The 13,621-nt window shown below is 48.4% G+C and overlaps 1 protein-coding gene across 1 annotated transcript; it reads left to right on the top strand.

Moving 5' to 3' along the window:
• The first annotated feature begins 2,108 nt into the window (after positions 1-2,108).
• Positions 2,109-12,353, top strand: fhdc3 (FH2 domain containing 3). Its single transcript, XM_061249468.1, has 11 exons — positions 2,109-2,171; positions 2,897-2,958; positions 4,754-4,856; positions 5,337-5,422; positions 6,826-6,926; positions 8,139-8,209; positions 8,736-8,843; positions 9,418-9,488; positions 9,913-10,030; positions 10,446-10,610; positions 11,223-12,353. Exons 1-11 carry the CDS (start codon positions 2,109-2,111, stop codon positions 12,336-12,338), a joined length of 2,064 nt encoding a protein of 687 aa, XP_061105452.1. The 3' UTR covers positions 12,339-12,353.
• The last annotated feature ends 1,268 nt before the right edge of the window (positions 12,354-13,621 follow it).

The raw sequence follows: 13,621 nt of genomic DNA on the forward strand, positions 1-13,621 counted from the left end.
TGTACCTGTTGCTTGTGCCTGCGAGCAGTGGAATTCACATGCTTTACTTTAAGAGCTATTCCCTAATACGGAGTTACTCTTAAGTTCCGTATTTAAGCGTAATTGCATGTCACAACATTGGTCAGTCTACGTCTTAATAGCCACTGGGGGGTCACAAAAAAAAACCGTGTTCACTCGTTAATTAGGCTGAGAGCGCAGAGTTTGCTCTCCGCTGTTATGATTGGCTCGTCTCTGTAGCGTAGCAACCCCCGCAGCTTAACTTTCATTGACATCAGGACGGCCGGTTTCATCTGCGGTTTCGTGAGGTTTTTGGAACGGAGCCTACAATGCACTGTGTGATTCACGGAGTTGAATGCGGGAGAGGCTGGAGGTGGCTTATGCTCTGTGCTCCGTTCAGCGCACGACCAGTAATTAAAAATATACGTGTAGGCACTGAAACAAAACACAATTAACTTCCATATTCCGACCTGTGTGGTGACATTTTTTAACAAGGGGTCGCTCGTTAAGCGAGTCAGCAACGCTCCGAAAGTTTGCGGAACCGCGGCTCTAATTAGCCTGCCGCTGTCGCTTAGCAACTGTGATGGTCTGCCACATTCTTTGTCGTGCCATTGCAGGGCTGTCTTAACAGTGAAGAGAAGAGCAGCTCCCTCTTCTGTCTACTTAATGAGGAGTGTGGTGTGTGGTGTGTGTGTGGTGTGTGTGTGGTGTGTGTGTGTGATCTCCCAGTGTACAGATCAGAATACTTATTGCACTCAGCCTTCTGACTGGCACAGTATTCATGGCACAAATTGGCTACGTTTAGCCATAAACAAGCACATTGTTTGTGTTATTCTAACACCTATGTCCCTGGGTGTAAAGTGCGAACGAGCCCCCTTTGTTAAAGTGCAGTCGCAGTTTCTATAGACCCTCCAGATACACAGCGCCACGGTTTAACATTGAATGCTCTGAAACTCAGTCTAATGCATCTCATGAATATTTGTGAAGGGGTGTGGTCAGGTACAATGGTGGTGTGATGGATGTTGCGTACAGTGACACAGCACCTGAAACTGTTGATAAACTGGAACCTCCTGGAGGTAAGAAGCTAGCTAGCACAAGGAAGTTAGGGGACAGAAGTCCACTAACAACGGGTTAGTCTTATATAGTCTTATATACGGTCTGTAGCAGGGATGGACAAGGGGGGGGCTGTTTCCGAATGCCAAATTCTGTTCTTAATCGTTTAATTAGCCCAATCATCTAGTAATTTGGTCATTTTTAGCTATGTTTCTTGATCAAGTTCATGAGTGAGATCTGAAGACTGTTCCTGTGTCCCAACATGGAACATCTTATTTTGGTTTCATCTACAGTTAAACTAGCATAAGCTTATTTCAGACACTGCAAAAACAAAATATAATGACTTTTTTAGTCTAATATTGTGGCTTAAAATCTTAGGTATTTTTTTGCTAAATAAGATGGAAATATTGCCAATGAGGTAAGACTGTTTGACTCATTTCAAGATTTGCCAACGGAATAAGGATTGCAAATTCGAACAAGCTAATTTTGTACTAGGCTAAAACACTTGGGACAGACACTTTTTCCCTGTGGATAATTGGTGAATGTTGGGCAGTGTACTTGGTGACAACGAAAACCTGGATAAACAGCTTCCCTGCAGGAATGGAACTACCCTCCTCTGGCCTGTGGCCTGGTACTCATAGTCTTCTGTGGAAAAAATGTCCTGCTTCAGAATGCTGTTGAATGGATTTGTGAATGTTCAGATCCACCTCCTGCATGTGCAGTCGAAATTGTTTCGCATTAGCAACGTGTGCATGGTCGTTCTAGTGGAGGCCCTGCATGGCGTACTTCTCATGCCACTTCCAGGTTACTGCACAAGTGAAACCCTGACAGCCGAGGTCCATCTCAAAGTGACGTGTGAAGACCTGGTCACGACTGCACTTCCTCTCCGTGCCTCGCTCACCGTGGTTTCACAGCCGCAAAGTGGCTTATAAAAGATGAAAGAACGTTTTCTAAACGGGCTAATGGAGGCTCATCTAAAGGAAGTCGCTCCCTGATAAGAGTCGTTCTCTCCTGATAACCTCGGATTAAAGGTTAACGCGTCGGCGTGCCAAATCACAATGGCCGCGAGGGAGAAGCACCTTTTTAATTCCCACGAGTGCGATACGGAGAACAGCCATTGCGTAACCGCATTTCCAGAGTCTTGATCTCCCCTTCAGTCACTGCAGAAATTAAATGTCATTTTTTGTGTCAGATTATGTCCCCAGAAATAGTATTAGTTATTTTTAGAAAGATGGAAGCTACATCTAAGAAAATGGTTGTCCTTCATATGCCTTTTCCCTTGGGATGAAGTTCCCTTGAAGATGTTGAAATGTGATGAGTAAATATTGACGTCACTTGAATGTGGGGGACCTTTGAACTCCTTTTTATAGATTTTTGTTGACTTGGAGGTCAATGGTAAACTATTGCTTTTTCTTGCTGCTTTCGGCGCTTTTGATAGTCATGAGGCTCACCTGTGTGCTATTAAAGGATGCGGGATTAATACTTGCTCAAAGTACTCCTGAGCTTTAAAATGAGTTATGGCACCCACTAGCAAACTGGTCTTCATATTAGCCTGATGTGAGGGTGGTTGAGCTACTGAGGGTTTTGAACCTTCAGTAGCCCTCGCTAGCTGCCCTACATGGAGATAAGGTTAGCCCCTGGAGCTAAAACCAATGTTCCCATTCTCAGCCATGGGGTCCACCACATTCTGTAGCTAAAGTTCATACATCTACAAACTCTCCTTCATGTACACATGTAGCAAGATCCTTCTTAAGCTAGATTTTTACCTAGATTTTGTCCGTAAGGGCAAAACAAAAGTGCCCTCTCTTAACTTGTGGCTTTATTTATTTTTTTGATTTTCTTTCAGGTCTCCATTTTGAATGCCAAGAAGTGCATGAACGTTGGGATCTTTCTGAAGCAGTTTAAGAGGTAAGGGGCACTGTGCTCTACTTGTGTGGCAGATGAACTAGAAGGTCCGGCTCAAACCACAAACCATTCCCTGGAATTATACCCCTCTGTAAGTCAGTTGGCACACACAAGCACTAACTGCACAGGGATGAGATGTGATTGGTTAAATGGTGTTTTTATCGTAGTAGTAATTGTTCCAGTGATTTGCGTTGGAATGAATACCTACAGGACGGTCGAGGAATCCAGAACGCTGACGTCAAGTTATTTCTTGGTTAAACGGACAGAGCGGTCTTCTGTGTTGGAGAGGCTGAATCCTGTTGGCTGGATTTTTGCTCTAACACACAGCAGATGCGATAATTATGCACAATTCTGCTTTGCTGACTCATTTTATTTATTTCGCGGAAATGTAGCCGGCCCTGTTTCCTGCCGTCAGTCGGACCGTTTTATTGGACACAGGTCACGCCTGCAGGTGTGCTGGGAGCTTCAGGTAGAGGTGGCTGCAGCAGCCGGAGGGGTGTGTCCCGGGCCAGGAGTTTGTCAGGGGGGACGAGGGTGTTTTGTAAGTCGGGCTTGGCGTCCTGCGTTCGGTCATGAGTCATCCCGGAGCCCGGGTTCCTGAGAGCCGGCGTCACCCAGTCCCAGAGCTGGCCGATATCTGCACGGCTCTTACTGCAGACCCGGCTGCCTTTTCTTCTTCTCTACTTCTTAGGCTGCCTCTGTCCACCATTCGGTCAAATGCTTCACAGTGAATAGAGACACACACATGCGCACGCACTCACGCACATAGCCGAAAGAGCAGAAGTGATGCGTGACCATGCCTGCTTCTGACGCACATGTTCATGCATTAATTTGCCGTGTGAATTTTCATTGCGTTCGTATTCTTTGATTTGTCCCGTATAAAGGCGAGAACGGTCTCCGCGGTCAGTGCAAATCGTCTTTGGTGGAATGTCCTCTTCTTATCGAACTCCCCGCGGTGCCAATTACCCAGGGTGTGATTTCCGGAGCCTTATCTCGGGGTGGTTCCCTCGGTGTAATTTCAGAGTGATTTACAGTGGAATAAAAGCCCTTCCTGTCATCCCTCCCACGTTCGATTACTTGCGTTTCACTCAAATTTAACTCCCGTCTGACAGTTTGCTCCTGGGCTGCGGCTGGCATGAGGAAAAGAGAGAAATAACCCTGTCGGTCATGCGTCTCATTTCTGTCTGAGTTGTTTGTGTTTGTGTTGTTATCGAGTTGGAGTCCCAGCCCTGGCCCCGGAGAGCTGCAGGGTCTGCCATTTTGGTTTTCATTACATTACATTACATTACATTATTGGCATTTGTCCAGAGCGACGTACAGTTGATGAAACTATGCAGGAGACAATCCTCTACTGGGGCCTTGCTCAAGGGCCCAACGGCTGTGCGGATCTTATTGCGTCTACACCAGGCATCGAACCACCGACCCTGTGGGGTCGTACCTTAACCACTACACTACAGGACGCCCACACACTGGCCAGCTTTTCACACAGCACTAAGCGACCAGTTAAAGAAGCTTATTTGAGCTGACTTAACTGACCGTTTTTTGGTGTAAAATACTTATTGTTTTTTAAAGGAGTAAACAAACACCTGTGCACCTTATTGTTCACCAGGACTAGTGTCAGTTTAAGACCCCCTGATGAAATGATTGCACTGCTGACCAAAGCGCTGAGAGGGTTTGTTTTACTGTGCGCTTTGGTTTCCCAGTTCTTCAGATCTATTTCCGAATGCATTAAATGGGTGAAATTGTTCAGCAGCCGTGTTAAGATGCCTCCTGGCTGACCCGTGTGCTCCCCCTACAGGCCGATGCGGGAAATGGTGCAGGACATCCGGCAGGGGAGCTGGGCGAAGTTTGGGACGGGCAAGCTGAGGGAGCTGTCCAAGCACCTGCCTGAGGACGGAGAGGTGAGCGGCCTTCTATCCACCCTTTTGAAGTGTGAGGTCACAAACGTGTGATTCACAAAGTTCTTAACTGAGCATTCTGATGCTGATGTAACAATCACGACTCATGACTGAGAGCAATGAAGTTCAAGAACGCTGACATAGAACCTGGAAAAGCATTCCACAAATCTAAGGGTTAAAGCGGTTGCATTCCATTACTGGCATTTTAGCAAATGTTAATGTCCAGAGACTGGAACAATGTTTGTATTTTTTTTTTTCATAGTACCCAGTCATACGGCTAGATGTTTACTGAAGCAATACAGGTTAAGTGTGTTGTTTGAGGGTACAACCTCAGAGTTCTACCTGGGAATCAAACCTGCGACGTTTGGTTTACAAGGCTGGTTTTTGGACTGTTGCAGGTGTGCATGCATTGATTAGTTTAGGTCCATCGTGCTTGGCTCCTTATCAGTGTCGTCTTGTTGTTGTGTTTGCGTCTATGTTCAGGTGAAGCAGTTGCTCTTGTTCAGGGGGGACCTGTGCAGCCTGTGTGAGGTTGACTTGTTCATGGTGCTCCTGGTCCAGGTCCCCGGGTAAGTGTCCCACAGTAACCCTCTACATTCCAACGCCAACGTACACACAATAACACTAACCCTAATCCGGCTCTCCACCAATCTGTTCTGTTTTTCTGTTTTCACATCTAACCCTATCGTATTCCGGGTCGCTGTCACCTCAAACCCAATCGTATTCCAGGTCACTGTCACGTCAAATCTCGCTGTGTTCCAGGCCCCCCTTTGTGTCAAATCTGAGGGGTACTGCAGGTCCCACCCCCCCTAACCCCAAACCTCAAACCCGCATGAAAACACGGGGGTTTGCAACCTATGATTCCGATCGCCGTCGGTGTGTGAGTGTGTGTATGAATGGGTGAATGGAGAAGCATCAATTGTACAGCGGTTTGGGTAAGTTTATTGTCCTTTTATGGGAGCATTTATGTCTCTGTACCTCAGCATAAACAATGCACAGAAACACAGTTACGCGCATTGTATTACATCTTAAATAGAACTGCATGTCACAATGAATTGGGGAGATTTCTTGATGTGGAATGGCCGTAGGAGTGGAGCATTTGGCAGAGCTGTGTGTATTGTAATGCACTTGGAATCGTATATACCGACGTGCTTATGGATAGTACTGTATTGTAATGGTCTTGTGATTGTGATTTTTGTTTTGCTGCTCTTCGACCCCGTCTTGGCTAGGTCTCATTTGTAAAAGAGGTTTTGATCTCAGTGTGACGTCTTAGTCAAATGAAGGTTATACGTGAAGCTCTCTTCCTTACCGCTCAGTCAACAGCGCCTCCTACAGGATGTGACGCGGGCGGATCGGATGCCGCACCTTTGCCAATGACATGTGCTTTGCATGTAATGGCCTGTAATGGCATGGAATGTGCATACAGATACACTTCAGGCTGTATATTGAGGCTTTTCTAAAACCTGCTCCCCAGATTCTAACACTGTTAATAGTGATTATGGATGATGTGCACCACACCCTGTTTTCAGGTATTTGGATGCTTAAATATGAAATATAATTTTTTTTAATTATAATTCTTTTTTTTTTTTACAAACTGAACCCCCTCCAAAAACCACTTCTGTATTTGACATATAATTTCCTGTCTCTACTGTGGCTGTATTTTTCCAGTGTATACCATTAATATATACAGCTATGAGCCGTCCAACTTCCAAAAACCAAAGAAATGCTGACACATCACGCTCCGTGCAACTGGAGAACACATCTGAAAATGATAATGAATTCTGCCGCCACTCAAATGAACCAAAGACAAACTCAAGACGGTTGAAATGTCAGGGATTGAGGAGTGCTTTTATTTGGAGTGAACCCCGTTGTTTTGACTTGGCCTGTTGTTATAGTGTGCATTTACTTGGCTGATGCACACAGCGCTGATATTAATAATAATTCAGATAAATGATATTAACTGTGCCTCCAGTTATGAAGCTCGAATTCGCTGCCAGGTTCTCAGGGAAGAGTTCTTCCCCCTCGTCGAGGAAATGGAGCAGTCCATCGCCGTCATGACTACAGCCGCTAAAGGTAAGGCCTGCTCTGTCCGCCATTGTTCCGGACCCCAGAGAATGAGTGAATGTTTAGAGGCCTACCCTGTTCCTGGATATCTACCGTCCTGTAGGCTTTCGCTCCAACCCTAACAATGCACTCCTCATTCAACAGCTAGAGCAGGGCTGCCCCACCCCTGCTCCTGGATATCTACCATCCTGTAGGCTTTCATTCCAACCCCAACAATAAACACCTCACTCAGCAGAGATCTTCTCAACCTGCTATATTGGTAGAATCAGATGTGCCAAATTAGGGTTTGGCAGCTCTGGTGAGAACCTACTGGCTGGTAGATCTCCAGGAACAAGGTTGGGCAGCTCTGGTTTAGGGTGAAAGTTGCCCCCATTCCTCTTTGCTTAACCCATGGTTGTCAAACTCAAGTCCTGGAGGACCACAGTTATTATTAAGAGTTACTTGCGCGTTCCTTTCAGCCAGCCACCAATTAACGCCCACAGAACAAGATGGATTGGAAGGTGGATTCTTTAGCCTTCCCTCTTTATCAAATTAATCAGTGATGCTGACACACTGTAAACCAGCAGACACTGCAGTCCTCCAGACTGGACTCTCACACTTGTGACTTGAAACTCCATAACTCTATTTTAGGAGAAAAATTGAGTGATAGGATTTTGGGTTGGGAAAAAAATAATTCTTTTGTTATGCATTTGTGCTGTAGAGCAGATGTAAAAAGTAACTGCAGGTTTTTTATTCCGTGTGTTGACATGAAACTGTTTGTAGTACAAAGCAAGGCTATAATTTTAGACCCAAGTTCTAGATTGATAGCTCAAACCTATAATGTCTGCAGACGGAACCATATCATTTTAAGCTCCTGAATTGTCTTTCTCTGTTGCCATGTGGCAAACCTCTGCAGAGAGGTCAGTAGGCTGCAGCTTGGTGCTATCGCACAATTCCGCTCGTTTGCAGTTTCACTCAACACAGGCTTTCTGCACGGCTTTTTTGGAATGCTTTCGCAACATTCCAAGTCAAGTGTTCTAGGACTCCATTGCTCTCAATTGCCAGTAGTGACTGTGACATCAGCATTGTTATGTTCAGTTAAGAACATTCTAATCACGTACGTGTGATCGCACACCTTTTAAAGGTTAATTGGCCTATTGAGAATGGCTTCCCACTAGAGGTAATGTGTGATACACCTGTGCGTCTGTCTGAGGTCTGTCTGTCTGTCTGTCTCATCCGCAGAGCTGCTGGACTGCGATGACCTTCACTCCATCATCCGCTTGGTCCTGAAGGCGGGAAACTACATGAACGCCGTGAGTGACGAAGTGACCTCACTCCGTAACCGAGTGGCTTTAGGGGGGTTTCCACGGAAACGGCGCTCAGCTGAAACTTAGCCTTAATTGCTATGAGTTCCCTTGGCTCTTCACACACCCTTTTTTTTTTTTTTTTTTTTCTTTAACAAAGGAAAGTTAAAGAAAAAATGTTAGCAGTTTGTAGTGATTTAAAGCATGCCAATGCTGCTCTTAGATGGAAATGACCCTCACAACTTGCAAAGATCAGGTGTTTGTGCTGTGTTGGCATTTGTCACAGTAACACGCCTTCTGACCATTAACCCAAGGAAGGCCGCCCTAGAAAGGACAGAAGTTCCCGCCCTGTCAACGTGTTTTGTTAATCCTACCGTGTCAGCATCTCAAGGGAACATTATGGCCTATAGGGTTCCTATGCCCATGGTGCTTCTAGGGCCAAACCCCTTCTGAAGCCTGCTCCGCTTGCCACCCCCATCCCCCTGAATCTGCTGACCGGCTCTGTCTCTCCCTCCCGGGCCGTCCCGGGCTGCAGGGCGGGTACGCGGGGAGTGCCGTCGGGTTCCGCATGACCACGCTGCTCAAGCTGGCGGACACCAAGGCCAACCAGCCCGGCATGAACCTGATGCACTACGTGGCCATGGTGAGGCGCTGTCGAGCGTTGGAACAGAACGAAGAGCCCCCTTCATGTGCTGTGATGTAACCTTGTACGGCTTCTGCTACAGGTTCTATAGACCGAGGGTGTCCAGTCTTATCCAAAAAGGCCCCGTGTGGGTGCCGGTTTTTGTTATAGCTCAACACTATGAGTCCTGATTCAGCTAATTAACTAATGGTCTTCATTCGAATCTGTGACGAGTACAGTCCGATATATTAGTGCTGGGCAAAAACGAAAACCTGCACCCACACCGACCCTTTTTGGGTACAATTGGGCACCTCTTCTATAGACTCCCCAGATGTTCACCTCCATAGCATTTACCTTTTCTGCTGGCCTGCTGCTGATGCCAAACGACATGCAGTACAAACCAAGCGTCAGTTGCCACGGTATTGTACTGTACGCAGCAACCAGTTTTAGTTGAAACATGGGTGCATCTGATTTGTTCTTAACAGCAGCTGACCAGTCTTGATCAGTTTGTAGAATCTGCTGTTCCCGAAGTCTGTTTATAATGAGCAAAATTAAGTAAAATATATTTTGCTTTTTCCCCGCCACCCGGCTTCAGCAAGCGCAGGAGATCGACGCGACCCTCCTGAAGTTCCCCAATCAGCTACCGAGCATCGGGGCGGCCGCAAGGTATGGACATCTTTATTTAACGGTACAATAGGTAATTTTGGACTTCTAATGGTCAAGAGAGGAATTGCTGCAACAAACCCGCTCAAACCACTACACTGTTTATCCCGCCCCTTCTCTGTGAACACCCTAAAGTTGAAACGCCATTGGCTGTGGCAATTGGAACCAATGAGGTTGCACAGCTATATGATGTTTTGGTACAGAGTGCCGGCCCGTCAACTGCATATTTTGAAACCCGAATTTAAAGACTATAAACACAGGTAGTCAACATCTCAGTGAGCCTTTTTCAATGATAGGAAGGTTTATGACAATGTTTTAACACAAAAATCTTACCTATGGTACCTTTAACGGTTTCTGTCTTTGACCTGATCGGTGTAGCCGCTAGGCTCGGTGACTGTAGCTGAGCTCTCTTGCCTCCCACACGTAGGATCCAGAAGCAGGAGGTTGAGACGGACTTTAAGAGGGAGGTGGAGAAGGTGAAGGAAGCGAAGGAGGACTCTTCCAAACACGAGGACCTGCGGTCGCAGATGGAGAGCTTTCTGAAGGTGAGCTGGATGCACGTGGACTGAACGACCCTCGGGTGCTAAAGAGCAACAAAACACATCTATGTTTCCCGCCAGGGGGAAACCTCCGCTTTCTGTGTTGTGTGAGACAAACGCAGATCTCACTGGAGAATTGCATATAGACAACGCTGCATCACTGTCGATGTTTGCTTGCTAAGATTCAGCCTAAACTATTATTATGTCAATTGACATAATTATGACTGTTCTTCCCACTAGGGTTTTTTTAGCAACCGTTAGGGGTAGCCCTGCTCTAGCTTTCGAACGAGGTGTGTTTTTGTTGGGCTTGGAGTGAAAACGTACAGTATGGTAGAGCTCCAGGAGCAGGTTTGGGCAGTCGCTGTGTTAAACCAGTGTCCCCGTTCTCATGATGTTTCGGTGTGAATCTCTCCCCCTCCAGACGGCCGAGGCCCGGCTCGCTGAAGTGGAAGTGTCCCTGCAGGCTCTGGACTCGGCCAGTGACTCTGTGGCCGAGTTCTTCTGCGAGGACCCCGGCCAGTTCAAAATGGAGGAGTGCTGCTTCATCTTCCACTCCTTCTGCGAGAAGTTCACCAGGGCCCTCCAGGTGAGGCCCCAGATCTTTCCTCCCGTTCTCCTACAGTGTGTTCTCTCCATTTCTCCATTTCTCCATTTCTCCATCTCTAATGATCTATCGATCAGTCCTTGTTTTTCCTGGGTACCATTTACAACAATACAAAGCCTTCGGGCTGAAGTTTCAATGGATGGATGGATGGAAAGTTCTGTGGTTGGCAACCCTGGTCCTAGAGTGCCCAAAACGGTCCTGGTTTTTGCTTCATCCAAACCTGTAACCACGCAACTCGGTTAATTTTAATCGGGTTTAGTTAATGCTGGTGACTATGGGCTGGAGGAACTCTATTCAAAATGTTCAGGCTCAGAAGTGTAATTATATGTCAAAGTCAAAAACCAAAAACTGCACTGGCACTCCAGGGGCAGGGTTGCATACTTCTGGTCTAGTTGATTAATCTCCAAGGGGAAATTCACACCGTCACTAACAGCGGGCATCCGTGGATACACGACTCATCTGAACGTGTAGGCTCTAGGGTGTAGGTAGTATAGGATGTGTTTTAATGGGAGAACTAAAGGGAACTTTTAATCTTGGTTTTTACGACCCAAAGCCAAAGTTCACGGCTCTTTCCCGTTTGCGGGTCCTGTGCAGGAGAACCGCGTGCGGGACTTGGCGGAGCTGAAGAAGAGGCAGCGGCTGCAGAACACCGCCAAACGGCGGTCCGTGGCCACCTGCTCCAGCCTGGACCGCGACCGGGACCTGGAGGGCGTGGCCCTGGAGTCCGTCCTGGAGACGTTCCTGACCGGCCGCGGGTCCCGCCGGCGGAGCGGAGCGGGGAAGGCCTCCGTGGGGCCCGACCCCAGGGCCCGGCCCTTCCGGGACCGGCTCAACGGGTGGAATTCCGCTCAGGACCTGACCTCGGGAACGCCGGGCCCGCCGGGGGAGGGGCCGCCGCCGTGCGGCTGGGGCGAGGCCAGAGAGCGGGCGGCGAACATCGCCGACAAGACCACCCCGAAAGGGCGCGGTCGAGCCCCCGACCGCAGGAGGAAGACCGACTTCTGCTTCAACCCCGCTGGACGCTCCTCGGCCCCGTCCTTGGTGGTGGAGGAAGACGAGGAGGAGGAGGATGAGAAGGAGGAGGACGAGGGGGAGAAGGAGAACGAGGAGCAGGTGGAGAGGATGAGGCAGGTGTCGCGGCGCGTCCTGCGCTTCCAGAGCAGCCGGGAGAGCGTGTCGCCGGGCGACCGGCGTCCACTGGACCCCCCGCAGGGGCTGGGCGGAGCCGGCACCTCGCCCCGCCCCCGCGATGGGGAGTTCCCGTTCTCTCCCTGGACCGTCCTCAGCCCGCGCCTGACCCCCAGAGCCGCCACCCCCTCCAACGGCCTCAACCGCCGGCACTCCCTCGCCGTCCCGCCCTCCGTCTCCCCGGGCAACCGTGAACGAAGGCCCGCCCCGGCCGTGTCCCCCAGGGCCCCGCCCACCCCTCTGGCCGCCGTGGGGAGGATGAAATCCCTGGACAGCTGCCTCCCCTCCCCCCCGGCCACGCTGCCCTCCTGCCCCGCCACCAGGACCGCCACCTCCCTCCCCGACCGCCTCGCCCCGAGGGTTCCTTCCAGGGCCTCTCCTCCCAGAGTCCCGCCTGCCTTCAAACTCGGTGACTTCTTCCAGAAACGGGCCAATCAGGGTTTGCTGAGAGCCGGGCCCGACAGACAGGGCGGGTCGGCCTTGGTCTCCTTCTTCAAGCGTTTGGGAGAGAAGCACTCGTGACTTCCTGCTGCCGAAGCGCTTGAGTCCTGAGGGCCCGGAGACGCTGGTGAGGTCCAGACCGTTTAAAAAATATATATATATATATATATATCATCTTTCAACCGGTTTTCATTTCTGAACCCAATACTGTTGGTATACTGTTTTTCCTTTTTGGGGAACTGTTTTTAATGGAGCCAAGGTAAATGTGCACTTGCTTTGGTGCCCATCGGTAGAGCGTGACTGAGTTAATCGATGGATTGTGTTGAAGGGAACATGTTTAGCAGTGGAAAACCTTCAGGGTTCCTGAAAGGTTTTTTTAATTTATTTATTATTTTATATTTTTTCTGAAAAGGTGCCTCAATTAGTTTAAAAAAGACGGGTCAAAAGGTTTTAATAAAGTGTGGTGTTCCATCATTCTCTGTATTTGGATGAAATCATTTTCTTTTCTCTCCTCCATTTAAGGATGTGTTTGTGTAGTTCATTCTTAGATATGGGGGGAGTGATTGTGAGAATATGGAAAAAGTGATTTCTCTCCCTCCCGATGTCATCGTCAGAAGATTGTAGAGGGCTGTTGAGGACAGCTGGCTGGAGCCACTGAGGACACAGTTCTATGGTGTGTACATTTTTCATACCTGACAGTATGCGGTTATTTGGGAATTTTTCATTTTTTCACTTGGTTGAAGCAAAATGAAGCACTTTAAAATTGGCCAGAACTCAAAGGTCTTCCCCCACCTCTCACTTGAGAGAGAATGAACAGATTGAGACGTGTACGCTTGTGTGTCACAGTTAAATCGGGGGAATATATTCATGCTCACGCATTCTACGGTATCCTAACAGAGGTGGCACCCATTTTCCTTTTTATTTTTTTATTTTTTTGGGGGGGAATTTCATAAAATCTGCTCCCCTGTAATCAACGTGCTACCTGTTTCATTAAAAAGCATTCATGTCCCTCCATTTTGTTTCCTGTTTTCCGGCCATTAAACGATTCTGATTTGCTTTTTGGCTGACAAGGGGTGATGTGACTTCCTGTTGGGAGTGCTGACCTGCGGTCTGTCCCCTTCGGTGTGTGGGTCCGCGAACGGGGCCCAAATTGGGTGATGTGACCTCCAGTGTCCCCTCCAGTGTCCCCTCCAGTGTGCACAGGGAGTGCACAGGGCCTGGGCGGGCGTGCGTGTCCGAAGAGACAGACGGGTGTTGTTTTCCATAACCCCGCCTCATCTATTATTGCTGATCCAAGTCCTGCCAGGACGAGGCTCGAACTCTCGATCTCTTTTGGCTCTCGCTGTGAGCGTGGGGGGCGGAGT

Source organism: Conger conger, chromosome 7 (genome assembly GCF_963514075.1).
Source record: "Conger conger chromosome 7, fConCon1.1, whole genome shotgun sequence".
NCBI classification, from domain to species: Eukaryota; Metazoa; Chordata; class Actinopteri; order Anguilliformes; family Congridae; genus Conger; species Conger conger.

Coding starts and splice junctions, on each gene's coding strand:
- fhdc3 (XM_061249468.1), top strand. CDS start 2,109: ATGGCCGCGAGGGAGAAGCACCTTTTTAATTCCCACGAGTGCGATACG. Junction 5,423..6,825: donor CTCCTGGTCCAGGTCCCCGG/GTAAGTGTCCCA, acceptor CTGTGCCTCCAG/TTATGAAGCTCGAATTCGCT. Junction 10,611..11,222: donor AGTTCACCAGGGCCCTCCAG/GTGAGGCCCCAG, acceptor GGTCCTGTGCAG/GAGAACCGCGTGCGGGACTT.